General features: G+C 43.6%; 1 protein-coding gene across 3 annotated transcripts in view; it reads right to left on the reverse strand.

Moving 5' to 3' along the window:
• The window catches only part of CC2D2A (coiled-coil and C2 domain containing 2A), a gene marked incomplete at its 3' end in the record, with an annotated part of 75099 nt that overhangs the window by 26944 nt on the left and 24913 nt on the right, over positions 1-23242 (reverse strand). For 2 of the 3 annotated variants that reach the window (XM_081925536.1, XM_081925537.1), the window contains exons 17-29: positions 22530-22668; positions 21959-22162; positions 20873-20965; positions 15555-15646; positions 14030-14197; positions 11415-11520; positions 10903-11012; positions 7297-7393; positions 5635-5736; positions 4448-4624; positions 2926-2946; positions 1770-1973; positions 1481-1570 (exon numbers count right to left, since the gene is read on the reverse strand). In XM_081925536.1, the coding sequence (XP_081781662.1) occupies positions 1481-1570; positions 1770-1973; positions 2926-2946; positions 4448-4624; positions 5635-5736; positions 7297-7393; positions 10903-11012; positions 11415-11520; positions 14030-14197; positions 15555-15646; positions 20873-20965; positions 21959-22162; positions 22530-22668 (1603 nt within the window). The remainder of the gene's footprint in view (positions 1-1480; positions 1571-1769; positions 1974-2925; positions 2947-4447; positions 4625-5634; positions 5737-7296; positions 7394-10902; positions 11013-11414; positions 11521-14029; positions 14198-15554; positions 15647-20872; positions 20966-21958; positions 22163-22529; positions 22669-23242) is intronic. The other variant, XM_081925538.1, reaches the window with a different exon arrangement.

A 23242-nucleotide genomic window follows, 5' to 3' on the forward strand; every position in this document is an offset into this window, starting at 1 on the left:
TAGACTCCGCCCTGGGCCCCCGGGAAAGCTCATCTTTGACGGGTGAAGAAAGCCCCTCTTCGAAAAGCATTTGGATGGGCTCCGCCGATAGGTCCCACCCCAATTTATGAATCAGCATAGTAAACTCAGTCCAGTACTCACGGACAGATCTGCTTCCTTGCTGGCAAGCCATTAACTGCCTTCGCACCACCCCCTGCTCAATATCGCTGGAAAACATCAGGTCCATGGCACGAAAAAACTTCCTCGTGTCCTTTAGGATCTCATTATTCACTGCCATCAGGGGTCTAACCCAATCCTTCGCCCCGGATTCGAGATGGCCAATCACAAAAGCCACTCGCGATTCCTCGTCGGGGAAGTCATCAAACTGCAAGTTTAGAGCGTATTGCATCTCTGTTCTAAAGGCATGATAGTTCCTGGGATCCCCCCCGAATTTCTGCACCAATCCTGGCACCTTTCTGGCGAGCGGGGTGGTTTTCTCCTTTCCCTTTTCTGCATCCTGAGCCCTCCTCTCCTCAAGCCTCGCCGTTTGCAGCGCCAACTGGATCTCCAACGCCCTGTACCTTTCTTCCAGGCTTGGACCCCCTCCAGCTGCTCCTGCTCCTCCGGTTCCGGCTGGGTTGCTCATGATGCTTCTCCCTGCACAAGCTGGCTTTCGGTGACTTTCGGATTGCTGTGATGGGACGATGAGCTGCTTGTGCGTAAAATGCAAGTCCCTCAGAGTTTGATCAGGTTTCAAACCTCTGCCTGTGACGGAGCCCCTCCAGCATGGCTGCGTCAATCACTAGTAGAATCCGAAAGTGGCTGCTTTCGGAATCGTTTCCAACATAAAAGCTCTTTAACGGAAACACGTCGTCTGGCCTCTCGGCGTGACAGTTTCCGGCGAGGTGTGGGTGTCCCTATAGGAGGTCCTGAGACCTCCCCACTGTTTTCGCTGGAAGCGTCTCTGAGCCATCCCTCCGACTCACTTTCCCTTGGAGTTCTTGCTCGCCCTCTACTGGTTCCCTCTTCCGCTGCTACTCCTCTCTCAACCTCAGTGAGCCTTTGCGCCCCCGGCGCTTTAGATGGCAGTTCCCTGACAATACATATCTTCAAATACTTTTACTTATTTATCACCCTCTGTGACTTCCCTCCACCCATGTTTAGCACTATGAGCTTTGTTACGGTATCTTTTAAATTGTGCTTGAACGGTATATTATTGCTATTAACCGTAAAATCTTGTCTCTGATTCCTTTTAATTTTGTGGATCTCAGTCCAAACATATCAGTACGTCACTTTTGGAACATCGTTTTAACATATATCCATCAACACATACCCATTCTTTCCTTAAATTTTGATTAGTTTGTAGTCTGATTGCCGCCGTCTATTTGGCCAATTCAATAAATTCGCACATTTTCATTCTTATTGATTTATGATTATTACTTTGTAAATAAGTAAGTAGATAAAATAAGTAAATAAAATAAAATCTAAGCCTTTAACTTACATCTGATGTACTCCACAAGTCACAGATTCCAGCAAACGATACACTGTCAGGTAAGAAAGGAATCAAGGAAACATAGCGGGCCACCAACTCCTACACAAAAACAAGCAGAGAACACTCCATCAGTCTGGTGCTGTAGCTGCCAGTGAAACCCAGAGCCTAACTGACTGTATCATGGCAACCACCAAACTCTTAGACATATACAGTACACACACTTATTGGATTGGATTCCTAGCCTGTTTTCTGACCCATCACTGAAAACATATTCCTCTACTGCATGAGAAACACTTACTGACGTTTCTTGGGGATTGTCGGCATGAACCCGTAGGAGCTCATCTGGTGGGTTCAGAGGTTTGATGTATCGGGTAATGAAGACTGTTTTCCCATTGATGTCAATTACAGTCGTCAGGCACTGGCGACCTGGAAACTTGAGCGCACAGTCAGCCTGGTACCTCTCAGCGGCTTGGAGAAGTTGTTCATCTTCCTGGGTGTCAAACTTGGGGAAAAACAAGTTAAGTGCATGTGATTTTGCTTATGAATTCTCCCTCCCACCACCACATCCCCGCTTCATGAACTATGCCCTCCATTCAAGTACAAGACGATGATAACACACTGTGATTTTGGTATGTTGTCTAGATGGAGCCTTCAAGGTTTTTGCGTGCAACTTTCATGTCTCTCAGAATTCCATATTATACCAGGAAGTACAGTATTACCAGTCACAATGAAAACGCTGTAATATCTAATTTGTTCTGGTGTTAGGTGGTCAGGAATAAACTGGTAGAACAGCTGATAGGGAATGGGTGCTGTAATTCTAGATAAAGAATGGGCATATTCCATACATCTTCTGTACAGAAAAAGGATAGAAATGTATATTTAACTATCATCATATAATACTTATCTGGCCAGACATCTAAAAAGTTACTGATGCTTTTCTAGATTCCCATTAAAATAAATACCAATTTACACTTTTCAAATTTTCCAAACAGCAAAAAATGAATCTATGGGATGCACAAAGCATGAATTGCCCAGAGACCTTTCTATGACTGACTTTCACTGCAACATGGTGGCCCATAGTGGCTGGAGCACTCAGAATTTCATCACTCCCATCTTTCTTCTACCTGGCTCTAAACTTTGCAGAAATGTTTGCACCTTTGGTTTAAAAACAGTTTCTTACAGATTATTTGGCAACAACTGTTGCTCAGAGTAAACCCATTGAACTGAATGGACCTAACTTAGTCATGTCAATTAATTTCAGTGGGTTTACTCTGAGTAAAACTGCCACCCATCATTTTTTAGTACAACAATTAAACACATAGGAATTTGCACTATATTAATTCGCACCTTATAGACAAAATACTACATTAACAAAAATTGTTAGGCCATGGACACACGAAACACTTCTAACAGATCACCACCACTGTAAAATAAGTAGTATGAACATTTTGTACCTTCTTAAGCATTTCATTCATCTACATAGATTCAGGAAGGTAAGCAAGAAAAGAGATAAAGGTGTGAACAATGTAAAAAAAAATGCAACATGAAAGACTATCAACGTTAAGCAGCTGAGAAAATACAGGCACACATCCAATTGTTTTGTATTAGTGGAAAGCTTAGAAGTAATAACAGGGGTGGGGGGAGGTTTAGGTATTCTGCATGGTCTCCATGCTATGACACACAGAATGGATTGTGCTTGCATAAACTAGAGGGAAGAGACCTTCTGAAAATTTCTGGAAACTATGAGGTTCTATCAGATAGAAGAATAATCACATTAAAAGAACTGATGCAAAAAAGAAGTTAACACCCACCGCCCCCTGCAAAATACATTCTATTCTCATCTTAGCAACTTAAGGCACAATAAATAGCTGATCTGTGAAATTTCTTACCTGACTTGTTCCCTCTGAGTTATCTACTATGTTTAATAGCACTGTCTAGCTAGCATAGTGACTGTCTTCCAACAGACTGAAATTTTGGTTCTAGCTACTACTTTTAAAAAGGTTGGTAGTATAGCTTTTTGCTGCAACTCCAGGGTACATCCTTTCCTTTCTAACTTTTAAGAGTCTGGATTCTGTCTTGAAGGAAACTAGCTAACATTGATTCTGAAAGAGAACAAATGAGGTCAGTGAAATCTAAAGAGCTTCTTCTGTTGCTTACATTACTTTGTAAAGGGCCACATATATAGGTAAGCATTTATGCATGCATGCTAACAAACTGCCACAGATGTCAAGAGGAGAGCTAAGCTGAGCTCATCTCCTATGCTTGGCTTGCTCGATTCCTTGCAGTCAGCTACTCTCTCTAGGACCTCTGTAAAGAGAGGAAGTGGGAATCCACCATGTCCCACCTTACAGCACACCTGAGAGACTTAAGGAACAGCAGTGCCAGAGTTGTGACAATTGCAATTACTTATTTCAGACAATAGCACTGCCACAGTTAATTAATGCATTTGGTCAATCAAATGACCTTATTTACAGTAGTACCTCGGGTTAAGTACTTAATGCGTTCCGGAGGTCCGTTCTTAACCTGAAACTGTTCTTAACCTGAAGCACCACTTTAGCTAATGGGGCCTCCTGCTACTGCTGCCGCGCCGCCGGAGCGCGATTTTTGTTCTCATCCTGAAGCAAAGTTCTTAACCTGAAGCACTATTTCTGGGTTAGTGGAGTCTGTAACCTGAAGTGTATGTAACCTGAAGCATATGTAACCTGAGGTACCACTGTATTGCTAATCAGGTTTCCACTCAGTCTAGTTCTAAAAGTGATGTATTTCCTACTTTTTTACTGCCGCTTGCCCTTACAGTCTATTAAAATAAGTGTATACACATTGGCTCAGAAAATAAGTCACTCCAGCAGGAACTCACAGGTCATTTATATGACTATTGGCTCCACTATCTTTGGTCAAGCTCAGCAGTTAAGGGGTAAGTGAACTATGCTGTAGATTTTAAAAACATGCCCAGAAGTAAAATGCGAAGAGATTTACCTTTTCGCGAACTGATTCTCCAGGAATGAGCTGGGGTTCAATAGTAATAAACAGTGATAGATATGATCCTTCACTCAGATTTCGAATGGAATCATAGGCTCTTTCAATTCCAAGATTTTTTCCCTTACTGTATCCAAGAAGAACTGGAGGAATATCTACCTTAAATGTACCATCTATCTACAAACAAAAAACAAAAGGGCCATGTAACAATATGCAGTTGAGCATAAGCAGCCACGAATGGCAACAATATTATTTTATTAATAATAAAAAGGATGCCTGTCAGAGCTGCCCGAGGTCCCAGCTCACAAAGGACCAACGCCAGTGCGTTACTATTTACAAAAGTCTTTATTGAAGTTCAGTTTCGATTTCAAAGCCGTGGCGCGCAGCTCTACGTCTCAAACTCTAGACCGCTGAAGCTCCGTCTGAATCTCCTCCCCCCTGACACCAGTTTAAGACTCTCGCCTTGCTCCACCTCTTCCTTTGCTCTCTTCTCCTCTGGGCCCGCCTGTCCGCTGGGGTCTCGCCTCCTCTAGACTCTTCTGACGCTGAGGAGTCCCCTGAGTCTTCCCCCTCTCTCCGGCGGGCTTTAGGACCTGGTTCCCAATCCGTGTTTCCTGCTGTGCCGCGCGCCTGTACATTTGAACTTGGCGTGCGCGCCCAGCCGGCCACCTTCCTCCTGACCGCCACACTGCTCCTGTCACTGCTTCCCCCTTCGGGGAGGCTAGCTGAACCTGACTTCCCCTCCGTTCCCTCACTCTGCGATGGAGGCGTGGCCAGCTCTGACTCATCTCCTCTCCCTGCTGGAGGAGAAACTGGCCCAGATACATGTGACTCTTCCCCCTCACTACGCTCTGGTGGATGAGCTGGTCCTGATCTCCCGCTGCTGCTTTGGGAGTCCCCGCTGGCCCCTTGTTTCTGGTGTGTCCCCCCTGGGACCCCCCCTGCCCTGACCATCGGCGCCCCCCTCTGGGAATCTTCTGATTCGCTGGAGAGACTCATGGAATCTCTCGGGCCACTTTCATACTCCCCTACGCTGCCCTCAGATTCTTCCCCTTCGCTCTCCATTTTCTCTCTCCCCTGTGCCTCTGCTCCTGAGTCCCTGACAATGCCTTATTTTGATTTTTTTTTATTCACTGCTTAAGGCTCCAAAAACGTTAATGCTCCTCTGCCTGTTCATGTTTACTTACCCTTGCCTGAAAATATACGGTTGTAAATGGAATCCGAACAGAACCAAGCCAGTGCTTCTCGACACGCGTATGAACTCCGCCGGATTCTCTTTCACGATCATCCTAAGAAAAGTCACAAAACTCTTGACAAATTCTTCCAGAAATGAAGTGGCTACTTCCCATGCCTCTCCTTTTTCAACACAGCTACTCTGCATTATTAGGGACGCGGGTGGTGCTGTGGTCTAAACCACTGAGCCTTGGGCTTGCCAATCGGAAGGTCGGCGGTTTGAATCCCCGTGACGGGGTGAGCTCCCGTTGCTCGGTCCCAGCTCCTGCCAACCTAGCAGTTCAAAAGCACGTCAAAGTGCAAGTAGATAAATAGGTGCCACTCTGGCAGGGAGGTAAACGGCGTTTCCGTGCGCTGCTCTGGTTCATCAGAAGCGGCTTAGTCATGCTGGCCACATGACTTGGAAGCTGTACACCGGTTCCCTCTGCCAATAAAGCGAGATGAGCACTGCAACCCCAGAGTCGGCCACGACTGGATTTAACGGTCGGGGGTCCCTTTACTTTTACTTGCCATTATTGCATTATTCTCCCCATTAAAGTGAGGAGGATATTTTGGCTGTGTGGGGGTGGGGGATGAATTATAAAAACTTTTGCAGGGGTTGTGCAATGTCAAAATATGAGGTTGCTCTGGGTTTTACTGAAGCTGCTTTAAGCAGTGCCCTGGCTCCTCGTTGCGTTCCCTGAAACAGAAGACTTCCACAAACTGCACTGCATCATGATGCAAAAGCGTTCTTCTTGGGTGGAAAATATTCCTACCCTTATAGCACCAAACCACACACACACACACACACACACGAGAGACCAGAGAAGAGCAGAGCATTTCTTTGTACTTCACACTAGCCGTTTAAATGGTAACACCTCTTTGTAAGATCCTTTGCATTCATAACTAAAAGCTAAAACGTTGCAATGCCTTTTGCAGATGCCCAGTGTGGTTTAGACATTGAACTTAGGCGTCCAGAAGTCAGAATCACTGAGCAATCCTTCCAGGTAAGTTTGCTCTGGATAATAATCATGCCACACACAAAAGAAATCTTGTCGTTAAGGCAGCAAAGAACTGCTCCTTTGCAAGCTGCCTGCCTTCATTTTTTAATAGCAGAATGTCTTATAGAAAATTAAAATAGGCACCTTTAAGTTTACGCCAGAAAATATTTGCGTTTATACTGAAACCTATGTATCTGGGTCTAAAGGGTGGGGATGGGATCTGTCAAAAGCAGTGGTCCATCAGTCTGCATAATGCAAGTGTTATGTCACTTCATCAGATACTGTCTGCAGTGAGAAGTGCATGCAAATTGTGTCAAACTGCCACAGTGCGACTGAACCAGACTGAGAGACTAATGCTTGGCTACCAAGACCGCCCAACATTTGTTGGCTTCTGCGTGACAGACGCTGCGTTCTCTATTTAGGCCCAGCCCTGATCTCTTGCCCCATCTCTGCCAGAGACCAGTGCTTGACAGTTCAACCCACAAAGGCTGATATGGCCACAAGGAGCCAGCTGATGAATCCTGGGCGGATTCCAGAGGCTTTTCATCACTGGACTCCATTCGGGCAAACATGTCAGGCTCCTTATACCTTGACCTCCTTATTATGCATAACTCTATAAATTATTTTTTTTTTTACCTCTAGGACATCGTACAATACTTCATCAAAAATGTTAATGAAGATATCATCCTTCACTGACTGCAAGCTGGAGGTGCTGTAGTCACCATTTGGGGCTCTGCAACATTATAAAAAAATGAAGAGAAATGTCTAAAATAAAACCTCTGTACAATTTGCAATCATACATATATAGTTCCAGTTTATGTGCATCTTCCCTCTCACTCCTCCCTGCTCCCCCCTCTTTCCTTCAGTTCAGTTTATTTATTTGGTATATAGAACATAAACATCAGATAAGAGTGCATGAGTACCAAGGCAACCAGAACCAAGAAAGGAAAATATATATACTGCATTTTTCGATCTATAGGACGCACCTAGTTTGGGGGGGAGGGAAACAAGAAAATTTTTTTCTGAATTCCAGAAGCCAGAACAGCAAGAGGGATCTGGTTTCTGAGATAGCCTCTTGCTGTTCTGGCTTCTGGGATAGCCGCCGGGATAGTTGGTCTAGCTTTGTGCGAAGCCTCCACAAGGCATGAGGAGCCTTCATCCCCGTGCCCTGCAGAGGCTTCTGGGACAGCCCGTGAAGCCTCCGGAGGGCAGCGGGACGTAGGCACCCCGCTGCCCTGCGGAGGCTTTGCGCAGCTAACCCCGAAGCTAGAATAGCGAGACGGAGCACTGCGCAGTGCTCCGTCTCGCTGTTCTGGCTTCTGGAACAGCCTGTGAAGCCTCTGCAGAGGCTTTGTGCAGCCATCCCCAAGCTAGAACAGCAAGACGGAGCGTTGCGCAGTGCTCCGTCTCGCTGTTTTGGGTTCGGGGACAGCCTTTGAAGCCTCCGCAGGGCAGCGGGGTGAAGGCACCCCGCTGCCCTGCAGAGGCTTTGCGCTGCTAACCCCGAAGCCTTTGGAGCGCAGCGCGAGGTCCCACTGCACTCCAAAGGCTTCAGGGATAGCCACCCGAAGCCTTTGGAGTGCAGCGTGGGGTGCGCACTGACCCCTCTCGCTCTCCAGGCTTCAGCGAAAGCAATGCGTAGCCTCTGGAGCGCGGAGGGAGTGCTCCCTCTGCACTTTGGAGGCTCTGCATTGCTTTCGCTGAAGCCAAGGAGCCTGCATTCACTCCCTAGGATGCACAAACATTTCCCCTTAATTTTTGGAGGGGAAAAAGTGTGTCCTATAGAGAGAAAAATACGGTATAAACGCAAACAAAAAGTGGCTTTTCAAACAAAAGTATAACAAAATCCAACTAGTTAAAAATACAGATAATCTACTCAGAACTCATCTTCCCTTTAACAAAAGTGACCTGATTTTCATGGCTATAGAAATCTTTCTGAGATCTTGGTTGGAATCTGTCATTAAAACTGAGACATAAAATTAAACTCCAAGTGAATCTTCCCAAGCTGAGATGAAACAGGTTCTTATGCCCCGCCAAAAATTGCTGCCGAGAATCACCTGAACTAACGTTTACACCAAGCTGCTTTAATAAGGACAATCTGTCAGGTGCTCAGGTAGCCTGATTAACTTTCCATAAATGCTGATGGCAAAAAAGCATTTAACTTAGCCAGTGAAAGTTCTCCTGTGTTCAGGAGCGAAATACAGTGGTGCCTCGCAAGACGAAATTAATTCGTTCCGCAAGTTCTTTCGTCTTGCGAGTTTTTCGTCTTGCGAAGCACGGTTTTCCATAGGAATGCATTGAAAATCAATCAATGCGTTCCTATGGAAACCGCCTTCAGACCAGGTCCGGGGACAGTCTGACCCCCGACCTCTTCTGAAGGCTGGGGGGCGGGGGCGGACAAGGGCTTTTCTTCCCACCCCCAGCATTTTAAAAAAACCCCGGGACAGCAGAGGACTTCTCCGCTGTGCCGAGATTTTTTAGAATGCTGGCGGGCGGCAGCGAAGGCTTCGCTGCCGCCCGCCAGCATTTTAAGATCGCTCCGGGACAGCGGAGGCATCTCGCCCGCCAGCATTTTAAAAAACCCCGGGACAGCGGAGGCTGTCCGGGGCGATCTTAAAATGCTGGCGGGCGGCAGCGAAGCCTTCGCTGCCGCCCGCCAGCATTCTAAAAAACCCCGGGACATTCTCCGCTGTCCCGGGGCGATTTAAAAGCCCCCGGGAAGGCAGGCAGGGGGTCCTGGACCTCTTCTGAAGGCCGGCGGGAGCAAAAGTCTTTGCTCCCCCCTGCCTGTCTTCCCGGGAGAGCGGAAAAACGCGCTGCGATTCTCCGCTCTCCCCGACGGCTTTTGAAGGCAGGCGGGGGGGGGGAGCAAAGACTTTCGCCCCCCGCCGGCCTTCAGAAGAGGTCCAGGACCTCTTCTGAAGGCCAGCGGGGGGCAAAAGTCTTTGCTTCCCCCCGCCTGCCTTCAAAAGCCGTCCGGGATAGCGGGAAGCGCTTCCCTGCTATCCCGGACCGCTTTTAAAATGCTGGCGGTGGGGAGCAAAGCCTTTCGCCCCCGCCGGCCTTCCTGGACCTCTTCTGAAGTCCGGAGGGGGGGGAAAGGCTTTGCTCCCCACCGCCAGCATTTAAAAGAGGTCCCCGGAGATTTCCCTATGGGCTTTCTTCTTGCGAAGCAAGCCCATAGGGAAAATCGTCTAGCGAAGCGACGCAAAAACCGAAAAACCCTTTCGTCTTGCGGGTTTTTCGTCTTGCGAGGCATTCGTCTTGCGGGGCACCACTGTATACTTGGAGTGCATTCATGCTCTTTATTCAGCTCATAGTAATGAGGAATGGAAGTCCCCCCGAAATGTCTGCTTTATATACATTATTTACGCGATGGGCCCCACGTGATTGGCTAATTCCGGGATTCTCCTGTAGGCCAATCAGGTCACGGATTCACTTCCACCTGGAGTTGGATTGGTTGGCTCCTGCGGACCAATCAGACTGCTGCATTCTGGATCCTATTGTTCTAGGACCAATCAGACTGCTGCATTCTGGATCCTATTGTTCTAGGACCAATCAGACTGCTGCATTCTGGATCCTATTGTTCTAGGACCAATCAGACTGCTGCATTTTGGATCCTATTCAACTCACTACATATCAAGGAATGTTTCATGTTGCTCAAATATCGAGCACATTGATAATCAGTGCTAGGTTGCAGACCAAGAAGGATCAGTGGTGAGCAAACTCCATTTGCCAGAGCTCTTCCTTCAGGTACATCAGCGCATCTCACTAACTTCTATGGAAAGCAGTTGATGGAATTGCTATCGGAAATGCTTATGAGATGGAGTAGAGGCCACCCACCGCATTTCTCTTGAAACTGGGATTGCAGAGCCTGGGGAAGGGGCAATTCTATTGACTGCCCATGTCAACTACACATCTTTTCTTTCTCTCTGACAAGCCAATGGAAGCCATCTGTTTTAATAAGAGAAAGCAAAGCAAGTGCAAACAGAGACCTTATGGTGGTGGCAGCAGCGAGAAAGCCGGATTCAAGCACCACCATACACTGGGGACACCAATATCAGAAAAAGGCTTGAGGCCTCACTCTGCCGCCTCAACAGTGTTCCTGAATTCAGAAGTCAAAAGCTAGCTATTTAGGTTATAAGGAGAGAGAGAGCGAGGAGTCCTTAAACATTCACGCTAGGCTATCATTTGTCATACCACGAGGCAGAGGATTAAACATTTCAGAAGATGCATTCACACCTAAATGGAAGTTCAAGCTCCTCATTCCAGTTTGGGTTTGGTCCTTCAGCAGTGGTTGTTCGGCAAACCGTTCGCTGAAAAGAAACTTCCACAAAAGGTCGGACTAAGACCTACAATGAAACAGACAAAGCACTCACGTTTTTCCAAAGTGTGCAGAAGGATGCTTGCAAATTATTTATTTTGTTACGCTGTCTTAAAAGATAGACTTGGATTGGTTACCAATCATCTGATTATTGCTAAAGTGTATGTATTATGCTTTCCAGAAAAGGATAAATATTCCATTACTTTTAGATTAGTACAAGAAGATATGGAACCAAACTGACTTACCTTGAGGAGTTATAAGGAAAAAGGAGACAACAAACCCCAGTTTTCTATGATTTTTTTAAAAAAATAAATAGCTGCAAACTCATGAAATATATTTCTAAAATAAATGTTCTGGTTTTTTTCTGTACTAATAGTCAGATCTGATATAGCAGTTTCCAAACTTGCGTCTGGCTGGCGCTTGGTGTTACCTGATTAAAGGCCCAGTCTACGCTGTGGGTTGGGCTCTGTGGGGGCGCAGAAGCAGCAAACATCTCATTGAAGGACCATGATGATTTAGATGGCTGCTGCAGCTTGCTAGAGAGGAAGAAGTTTTTAAAATCACAGTGAATTTCCAAGAAGACCATGAAAAAATACAGGTACACTGAAAACTGAATAAAATATAATTCTGCAAAAAAATTATATATACCCGTATTTTTCGCTCTATAAGACGCACCAGACCATAAGATGCACCTAGTTTTTGGAGGAGGAAAACAAGAAAAAAATATTCGGAATCCCAGAAGCCAGAACAGCAAGAGGGATCGCTGTGCAGTGAAAGCAGCGATCCCTCTTGCTGTTCCGGCTTCTGGAATAGCTGCGCAGCCTGCATTCGCTCCATAAGACGCACACACATTTCCCCTTACTTTTTAGGAGGGAAAAAGCGAGTCTTATAGAGCAAAAAATACGGTATATATAAAATTCACTACCTTTGCAAGAAAGCTTTGCAGGGCAGATGTTTTTCTGCTGCAATGTTTTTCCCTGGGATTTTTAAAAAACACTACTTACAGATGTAATATAATTCCAATCAAAATGAGGCTGCCTGAAGTTGTAATACACTTTTATATAAATATAATAAATGTATTGTTAGGCTTGCTAACAATAATATGTATTAAAATTAGCATGTTGTATAGCTTTTGATGTCTTCACTTTTTCTTACTATTCAAACAATATAAGGAAATGTATGCTATTGAATTATGCTCTTCCTATAATAACATTGCCAAGGCAAGCAATAAAGGAGTTGTCAAGAGTGTTTCAGAAGCATGAGTAGATCCTTTAACCAAAATGGGCACATCACAAATCTCACCTTATGGTGCAACCACACTAAAATCAGGATGGAAGCTACAAGAAACCAAAGGATGAGAATTCCCCACCAGCTCTAAGAGACAGGTACTCCATCTGCCGCTCCTTAGAGGAAAAGACTCTGGTTGCCAATGGTCTGGATCTGCCAGTTCTGGACAAAGGATGTCAGTGTGGATAGAAGTCGAAAGCCAAAGTGTGGACTGGGAAAAGGCCATTAGACATGGAGACTCAACAATGTACTGAGAGCTCCACAGTGTGTGCCAAGGGGACCCTGAGTAAAAGGAACATCTGTCCTAATCATTATCTTATCTGGATCCATCATGCCAGTTATTCCAGGCCAAGTGATCACGCTCTGCTTTTATTTAATTTTATTTAGATACACTGTTTATATAAAGGGTAAAGGTAAAGGGACCCCTGACTGTTAGGTCCAGTTGTGGACGACTCTGGGGTTGTGGCGCTCATCTCGCTTTATTGGCCGAGGGAGCCGGCGTACAGCTTCCGGGTCATGTGGCCAGCATGACTAAGCCACTTCTGGCGAAACCAGAGCAGCGCACTGAAACACTATTTACCTTCCCGCCGGAGCGGTACCCATTTATCTACTTGCACTTTGACGTGCTTTCGAACTGCAAGGTTGGCAGGAGCAGAGACCGAACAACAGGAGCTAGTTTGTTGCAAATGCACCTCTCATAAATGAGACTTTGCAGCACTAAAGACTAAGGTTCTTGATCTTATTTGAAGGAATAGCCACAATCCAGATCAAGTCTCTTCCATGCCCATCTCCATCTTTCAGAGTGGGTAAGTGAGCACAGAGCATATGGAAACGGGGGACTGAGAAAGCTGTAGCCCACTCAACTCTCTGCCTGTGAACTCAAAGAACCTGTGATTCGTACACCCAAAATATACACTCTGTGAAAGGAAATAATTTTAGAAAACATGGAATTTAAGGTGTATTCAGTCCAAAATAGGCTGGATGCTCCAATATGATACTGATACATCCACAATATCTTTTTAAGGTGAGTTGACCAGAAGGGTACACATTATTTCAGGTGTGATTGCACCATTGGTTTGTATAGTGGTGTTATGTCAACAGTTTTCTTTTCAATCCTTGTCCTACTGACCACCCTAGTGTGTCATTTGCCTTTTTCAGAGCTGCTGCACACTGACTATTCCTAGCAGGCAGGGGCTGCAGTCTCCTAGTGCCCCTTGGTGCTTTGGCTAGTGGCAGATGCCAATGTGTGCCTTCCCTTTGCTTCTGTAGTCCTAGGGCTACTGCATTTTTGGACCATGAAGAAGAACCAGTTTGAGCAAATAACCAGAAACAAAATGACTTGGATTTTTTTTTTTTGAGGGGGTCAGAATTGTTTGGACCCTACCAAGAAGCTCAGAGTACAAGAAACTGTTCCATTTTTATCTTCACATGTTATGAGGTTGGTGTGGGTTAGAGTTTAGAGATAGAAGCCCCAAGGGATTTGTACTTTATTTACACTAAGATAAAGATGGATAAATAATTTATACCTTTTTGATAAAAACATCAAAACAGTATACAAAAGATAGTGCTGAAAACACTTAAGATAAACAAAGACAAATAAATCAGTGCAAAAAAACAGCAGCAAAATCAATCGACTAAGTGATCTACTCAAAGGATCCTCAGAAAATGAAGACCTTGATCAGCCTTCTAAAGACAGCATACATGTTTCTCAGGAAAGACAATTTGTGTGTGAAGAAAAATGGAAAGAAAGTTCCATACCTCCCAACAGGCTTTCTAATGGGAATCTCATAAGCTCTAATGATGTTCACCAAGAGTTTTATGTCACCATCTGAGAGATTTTGCACAGTTACTTTTTTCCTCTCTTTTCGTCTTGGTTTTAAGGGTCTTTTTGTCTCCGCCAATTTAAACAGGCTGAGTCCCAAAATGCTAATTATAAAAAGCAGAGTTAAATAGATTTGCACATGTAACTTTTTCTGTTATTATAATAAATGATAAAATACTTTGTATTAAAAAGGTAATTATCAACGTTATTTGACATAAAAAGGAAAGGAAAAACAGACAGGAAATAGATATGGGAAGGTATAAATAAGAGCTTACATCGTATGATACATATGGCATATAAGCAATGATAGTACTCTACAAAACATGCCTGTTTGGATGCATGTATCATAGCAAAAAGCAACCACCAACAGAGAAGCAGAAATTAACAGATGCATAATGACATACCCTGGGCCATCAGAACTTAACAGAAGGCAAAGCAGGACAAAAAGAAAAACCAAGAATAAAACACAGTTATGTGGATTTGTATGTTACAAACTCCCAAGAAAAATCCCAAGCAAAAACAAATGCATGCACACAACAGGCGAGTTATCTGAAAACTTCCCAGAAATAACAAATAAGAATCATAGTCAAATTCCCATGTAAATGAAAGTGTGTGTGTGATATCTCAGCTGCTCTCCTCACAGGCCGCTTGGGGGAAGTGGGGAGGGGAATGGATCTATCAATCATGTGTGCCTAATGTTGCCTTTTTCTGTAGCATGAAATACAGCCTGACAGGTGTTTTCTGCCACATCTGCATGTATGGAATGATAATTACCTAAGCATGCATGGATGACCAGTTAAATGTATAAATAAAACTATGCAAGTCTTAGTAAGCTCCTCACTAGCTCAAGGCAGTGGCATAATGCTCTAAAACACTGTATTTCAGCCAAAGTCTGGCTGAGGTCATTCCTGAAACATTGCAAAACACATGAAACTCCCCACTCCCTTTTCTTGCGCTGAGATTCTTAAGGACAACTCAAGCCTAGGCCAAAGTCACAGAGCACTGGCTGCATGCTAGTGGGGGCTGAAAAAAAGTGGTTGGTGAAATTATTGTAGCTTTGTAAGCAGGTGACATTCCAGCCACGCAAAGGAAAGCTCACAGGTTCCTGCAAGCAGGAGGGCATTCTCACAGCTCAAGGCCACATCTCAGCCAGGCAAAAGCACTTGAGGAGGGCAAAAAGCAGGGGCAGGGAGGGGTGTGGGATGAAGGCAGTCCTGAGGGCCAGGCAGAGAAGCCTTGAGGGCTGCATTTGGCCCCTATGTTATTTCAAAAGCATACACATTTCTGTAAAAGTCAGATATCATTTGCTTGCAGAGATGTTTGTGACACCTTGCAGAAATCTTCCACTTTAAAACGACGAAAAGGAAAAGAGAGCTTGGCAAAAATACAAATCAAGAACTTAATAAAACAGAAATGTGTTTGACTAGCAGCTCATTATTATGGTTCCATTCTCTTCCTTACCCAAGAGTAGGGATCTCATCTTCATTGACCAGATCGGAAAGGAGAAAATGATGCCTTGCAATCAGAAATCGGTTAATGACCGATTCCCTAACCTGAAAAGAATACAAAACTTACTTTGAATCTGAAATCACTTAAAAGACATTGGAGTAGCATTTCTAGGGATCTTCATTTACTTCTCAACAAGGCAGGTCAAAGATTACAGCCTGTACTTACATAACCAATTATTTCACAAACTCAAAAGCATATGCTAAGAGCTGACTTCTTAGTGGGCTGTGTAGTGTCAGCTATTTTCACTTTGTAAACACACTTTTATGCATTTTATTCACTACTTTTTCCTCAGCAATCGTTAGGCTAAGTTGAAACCAAGGATGCAATCCAATCCAAATCAAATAACTTTATTGTACTAGCCACTGACCATGACAAAGGATGGATTCCTATGCACAAGAAGCGAGCGTAAGGCAGGCTGGTGTAATTTAAGATGGTGAAGGGTGGCGATGTGGTCTAAACCACAGAGCCTAGGGCTTGCCGATTGGAAGGTTGGCAGTTCAAATCCCCACGACGGGGTGAGCTCCTGCCAATCTAGACGTTCAAAAGCACTGCTCCAGCGGGAAGGTAAATGGCGTTACTGTGCGCTGTTCTGGTTTTCCCAGAAGCGGCTTAGTCATGCTGGCCACACGATCCGGAAGCTGTCTGTGGACAAACGCCGGCTCCCTCGGCCAGTAAAGAGAGATGAGCACTGCAACCCCAGAGTCGTTCACGACTGGACTTAACTGTCAGGGGTCCTTTACCTTTAAAGTTACACTAGAGGCAAGCTCCGCTCAGTATTGAAAGATGAAAGCAATGAAAGATGGGGAAATTGGTCTTTAAAATAGTATCTTATGCTAGGTTGCCAGGTCATATGACCAAGCTGAAGAGGCTTAGGATCCAGCCTAAGTCTTGCAAACACAATACTCAACATTAATAAACCAAGAAGTAGAATGGAGAATAAAATCAATGAAGCAAAAATATTTCGAATCTGCAAACAAAACGGGGAGATTATTGGCTTGACAATTAAGAAAAAGGAAAAAACAAAATGTGATTAATAAAATTAAATCAGAAGAGCAAATATTAGAAGACCCCCAACGAAACTCTGTATAAAAAGAAAGATGAAGATATAGTAGAAATAGATAAATACCTAAAAAGAAATGGAGGCGAACAGTTGACAAACGAAGAAAAAACCCATTTAAATAAACTAATAACTGAAGATGAGGTTAAGGATGCAATTAAAAAGATGAAGCCAGGGAAAGCACCAGGCCCAGATGGTCTCTCACAGAAATACTACAAGGTTTTGGAGGAATACCTGGTCCCGGTTTTACGTGATGTAATGAATAATATCTTACAAGGAGGGAGAATACCCGATTCTTGGAAAGAGGCACACATCCCTTTAATATCTAAACCGGACTCGGACAAACTCGATATAAGAAACTATAGACCGATATCACTACTCAATAATGACTATAAAATCTTCGCAGAAATAATGGCGAACAGGCTTAAGAAATACTTGATAAGGTCCATCCATAAAGATCAAGCAGGATTCCTCCCTAATAGGCAATTAAAAGACAACGTGAGGCACATAATAGACATCATTGAATATTTGGAACTTAAGAACGATATTCCTGCGGCACTGATTTTCATTGATGCCGAAAAGCCTTTCGACAATGTGTCCTGGAGGTTCCTGTTAAAATGTATGGAGAGGGTAGGAATAGAGGGGCCCTTCATGGAAGGTATAAGGGCGATTTATTCAAGCCAAAGGGCTAAACTAATTATTAATAACAATTTAACTAATTCGTTCCCGATTTCAAAGGGTACAAGACAGGGATGCCCTCTGTCCCCTCTCCTATTCATCATGGTGTTGGAAGTAATTACAAATAAAATAAGGGAAACTCCGGAAATAAGAGGAATCAGAATTGGAACAAAAGAATATAAATTAAAGGCATATGCCGATGATTTAGTAATATCGTTAGAAGAACCAACAAAGGGTATCAATAAAGTTTTAGAACTACTTGAAGAATTTGGAAAACTATCCGGGTTTAAGTTAAATAAAATTAAAACCAAGATGTTGACAAAAAAATTGGCTGAAGATTTAAGAAACCAGTTAGAGCTGCAAACAGGGATTAAGGTAGTGAAAAGGGTGAAATATTTGGGTATTTGGGTCTCCACAAAAAATATAAATTTAGTAGAAGACAATTACATTAAGATCTGGAGAGAGATTAAAAAAGACCTAGATATCTGGAGCAGGATAAAACTCTCATGGACGGGCAGAATGGCTGCAATTAAGATGAGTATTCTCCCAAGATTGCTGTTCCTATCTCAAAACATCCCGGTGATTAGAGGAACAACAATGTTTAAAGATTGGCAGAAGACCCTGTCTAGATTTATTTGGCAGGGCAAAAGAGCAAGAATTAAATTTAAATTACTCACAGATAGAAAAGAAAGAGGAGGTTTTGCTGTCCCGAACCTAAAATTATACTATGAGGCCTCGTGCTTGTGTTGGATCAAGGATTGGATAGTCCTGAAAAACACGGATCTGTTGGATTTAGAGGGAGTAAACACCAGATTTGGCTGGCATGCCTATCTATGGCACGATAAAGAGAGGGTCCATAAGGGGTTCGCCAATCATATTATTAGAGGAGCGTTGCTAGAAGTATGGAACAGAAATAAGAGATTGTTAGAAAAAGACACCCCCTGGTGGTTATCACCAATTGATATCCTAACAACTAAAAAATTAAACATGGAAAGTCAAAGGTGGACTTATGAAGACCTCTTAGTGAGATCGGATAAAAGATGGAAAATCAGACCATATGAAGATTTAAGGGATAAATTAACCGGATGGTTACAGTTTCATCAGATTAATGCCCTGTGGAATGAACATAAAAAAATAGGGATGAATGAGAAAAAATCCAAATATCAGGTGGAAATACTAGAAGGAAATTCCAAACTTTTATCCAAAATGTATAATCAATTATTAGACTGGGATACCAAAGATGAAGAGGTGAAGGAGGTTATGACCAAGTGGGCCATGGATCTTGGATATAATTTAGATTACGACAGATGGGCGAAACTCTGGAATAAGGATATGAAATTCACAGCTTGTGTTGGACTCCGAGAAAATATGGAAAAAATGATGTACCGATGGTACATCACTCCCGTAAAATTGGAGAAAATGTATAAGACCGGGGACAAAACTTGCTGGAAATGCAAAACAAAAGTGGGTGATTTCCATCACATGTGGTGTGCCTGTGAAGAAGTGAAAAGGATTTGGGGACTAATCTATGACGAACTAAAGAAGATTTTGAAATATACTTTCCCTAAAAAACCCGAAGCCTTCCTTCTAGGAATGGTGGGAGACGAGATTAGGAAAGAAGACCAAACTATGTTCCAATACGCAATGGCAGCGGCCAGGATATTGCTAGCACAAAACTGGAAAACACCTAATATCCCAACTATTAGAGAATGGCAAATTAAGTTATTTGAATATATAGAACTAGCAATGATGACACAGAAGATCAGGCATCAAAAAACATAAAAATTATTAATGACTGGAATAAATTTATTACATACATAGAAACAAACTTAGGAAACATTAAAATCACAGTAGGTGTAATATAAAACCTGTGATGTATACACAAAGGTTATAAAAAGGATACCGTAGAAGATAACGAGAAGATATAGCTCAAACCGTGATGGAGGGAAGTAAGTTTAGCGATATGCTATGAATTAATGTTTTTTTATGATATTAATTTATGTATTTTTGTTTTTGTGTCGCTTTTTGGTATGTTTGTGGTTGTGTTTTAGTTTATGTTGTGTTTCTTAAAAAAAACAACCACCAGCTTAATAAAAAGAATTTTAAAAAAAGGATGCAGCCTAAGTCTCATCTCTTTGGTCCCACCACCACCACATTCTCAGAATGCCCCCTTTGGGGGACTTATACTGGCCATAGCTAAGCCAGGATGAGCAAGTTACACTGAGGTATAAGACCAGGCTGAGGACTAAACGCCAGCTAAGCTTGGCTGAGCTGGAGATACAATGCTTCCTAAACCACTCATCCTGGCAGATCTGCCCATAAGATTGCTCCCCACCCAACCTAAGCACTGTTTGAAAACACCCAATTAGGAGGTTTATTTATCTATATAAATACTCTTAGGCTGCCTAACAATCCACAGGACACGCAGGACACAATCGTTTTTAAAAACAGAGTACAGTGGTACCTCGGGTTAAGTACTTAATTCGATCCGGAGGTCCGTACTTAACCTGAAACTGTTCTTAACCTGAAGCACCACTTTAGCTAACGGGGCCTCCTGCTGCCGCCGCGCCGCCGGAGCACGATTTCTGTTCTCATCCTGAAGCAAAGTTCTTAACCTATATTTCTGGGTTAGCAGAGTCTGTAACCTGAAGCGTATGTAACCTGAAACGTATGTAACCCAAAGTACCACTGTATGTGCCTACAAACAAGATAACTGAACAGGAGCAGCCTAACAGCGCCCCCCCCCCAAGCATAATCAGCAACAGCCAGATAAGATTAGCCATTCAGGTGGAAGAAATTAACCTGCTTTGAAGGCCTTGGTTATCACTTTTGCTCCTGACTGCAGCCCCCAGTACACATTTTCATGGGGGAAAACACCCCAAAGAACTAAAAACACATACCATTGGGAGATTACAGTGGTACCTCAGGTTATATACGCTTCAGGTTATAGACTCCGCTAACCCAGAAATATTACCTCGGGTTAAGAACTTTGCTTCAGGATCAGAACAGAAATCGTGCTCCAGCAGCACGGCAGCAGCAGGAGGCCCCATTAGCTAAAGTGGTGCTTCAGGTTAAGAACAGTTTCAGGTTAAGTACAGACCTCCGGAACGAATTAAGTACTCAACCCAAGGTACCATTGTATTGTATTTGAAGGAACAAGACCAAAAAGCATAAATAACTGTGAAACTCTAATAACTGTCTCTGTATTCAGCATTTGATTTCTACAGCTCATTGGACGCGCAGGTGCTATCTCTTAATTCATCCTTTTGGATTGGCAGCTTTGCAATGTTTCACAATGTCAGGATACCCAAAAGGAACTTGCTGAACCAAACTGGAGATGTCACAGCCGAGGGAGCGTATGCAAGTGCCTTCAAGGTATTCACATGTCTCCTGATTAACATCTAATTTGGCCCTTTGCATCGAAGGAACCAGAGTGCAGAAGCCACAGAGGGTGGCCGCTGAAGACTTCAGCACAGTTCTTGCCAAAATAAAGAATTGTGCATAATAAAAAGAAAGACTCTACTTTGCCTCCTACCTTTTGGAGGTACTTTGCAACTAATGCTCTGTGCGCATCCAGATGGTCTTTAGTATCAACGACATCCCTCTCACGCAATCTTTTCTCGTACTCCTAAAACGAAAATGCCAACAACCACGAGTTCTTTAAATGTTCTATATCACTTCTGGTGATATAGGGGCTTCAAAGGGATTTAAAAGGGACCCTGAGGTATAAACAGAAAATCCCACTTTTTGGGGAGGGGCAGGGAGCCCTAAACACTCTCCAACTAATGAAAGGGTGGTCAAGTGATAAAGATGAGTAAGAAACTAGAATTTTAGCGATCCAAGTAAATAGTCAGATTTTTTTTTAAAAAAATGTAGTCCTGGACTTTTCTGCTTCAAATGTATTATACTACCACCATCTTGTAAACCAGCGGTTCCCAAAGTGGGTGGTCCTGCCCCCAGTGGAATTAATCTAATTTAATGTAATCATTTTGACTGGATTTTGAAAATGTGCAATTAATTGTTAACTGTTTGAATTTTACTGTGCTGTTATCTTCCTTACTGGGTTGTGCAAACCACTATACTAAATGCTGCCTTTTATAGGACAGGGTAAGGGGACATTAGGGACGTGGGTGGCGCTGTGGGTTAAACCACAGAGCCTAGGACTTGCCGATCAGAAGGTCAGCGGTTCGAATCCCCGTGACGGGGTGAGCTCCCATTGCTCAGTCCCTGCTCCTGTCAACCTAGCAGTTTGAAAGCACGTCAAAGTGCAAGTAGATAAATAGGCACCACTCCGGCGGAAAGGTAAACGGTGTTTCCGTGCGCTGCTCTGGTTCACCAGAAGTGGCTTAGTCATGCTGGCCACGTGACCCGGAAGCTGTATGCCAGCTCCCTCAGCCAATAAAGTGAGATGAGCGCCGCAACCCCAGAGTCGGTCATGACTGGACCTAATGGTCAGGGGTCCCTTTACCTTTTTTAAGGGGACATTGGGAATGAGTTTATGGAACCAATGGGGTAGTGGTCTTAACAAAGTTTGGGAAGAACTGGTCTGAACACTCTAAAATGAGGTTCACTGGGTTTTGGATGATGAACTTAATCCCAACCATTTTAGGTGACGTCTGACCTGGAAGATTCTTTCGCTGATTTCTCTTTCCAACAATGGGATGCACTTATAACTTCGAAACTCAGCCACTTCGCTATTTCTGAGCTGGAGAAGCCGGAATCTTTTAGATCTGTCAAACTCCTCATCAGAAACAAAATTAAATTCTTGCTGCAGCTGCTCCAGCCTGAAGAAATCAGGAACGGAAGCATCGCCGCTTGTAGCAACCTAAACAATAAATGTGAAGTTTATGGAAAGGTGTTGCAAATTTAGGTGGCTTCTAACCTACCCCCAGCACTGGGAATCAGCACACGGTTCCTCCTGGAGGCGTCCCAGCTTTTACCTCCTTGCCAACCCAGATGTAAGAGATATTGAGGACATAGGGGAGCAACATTCTGGCCCACCCCCTCTGCAAAAATTAGTTGCAGACCAAGAACCCAATGTGGCAATCTCTGTGACTATTCAACCATATGCAGAAATACGGCATAGTTCTCTCAGCACTGGGCAGGAAATTCTCTATGAAACTCCGGAGGCAGAGGGAGCTGGGATTGCAAATCCAAGGTTTCAGCACCATGTTTCACGGAGCCATTCTTACCTTTATGAGTTGCATCAGAGCAGCATTGCTTGGGTCGTTTGGATCAAGCTTTGCCTCTGCTACCCACTTGGCAAGTTTCTTCATGTCAGTCAACCCCGATGTGCCGATTGATGCAATGGCATCAATATTCTTTAAAGCACTGAAATGACAACTTTTAGTAATATTTTTTAAAACAAACAAACACAAGTTAAAAGAAATTTGCCTATTCTTTCTGGGACCAGATAAGTGACACTTGTCCTACAATCCATGGTTCTAATAGGTATGGGTTTCTGTACTTTGGAAACTTAGTTCATTTGCCTTCTTATTTGTACACCAAAGGTTACATTTTGAAACTCACTTCTCAGTATTCCTAATTGCTTAACTTAAATAACAGCAGCAACTAAAATGTCCTAGAACTCCAAGAAGTTTTTCTGTATTGATTTGTCTCCTAAGGAGTCCCTGTGCACTGGGGCATAAATAAAGGGCAAGTTTTAAGTTTACAGAGAAACGAGGCAGCTACAGGGACTCTCCACTACACAAGTTCAACCTACAACTCTTGGGGGGCAGTGAAAAAAGAGGCAGCATACGCCCCCTACTCCCTAATTGGGTTAATTATTATTATTATTAATAATTATATTTATATAACACCCTTCATCTGAGGTGAAGAAAAATAATATGTTTTTGTGTAGTTCTCCACAAAACGCAAAAAGGTACCTAACTTTTTGTAATTTCAG

Source organism: Podarcis melisellensis, assembly GCF_964234715.1.
Source record: "Podarcis melisellensis genome assembly, chromosome: 9".
NCBI lineage: Eukaryota > Metazoa > Chordata > Lepidosauria > Squamata > Lacertidae > Podarcis > Podarcis melisellensis.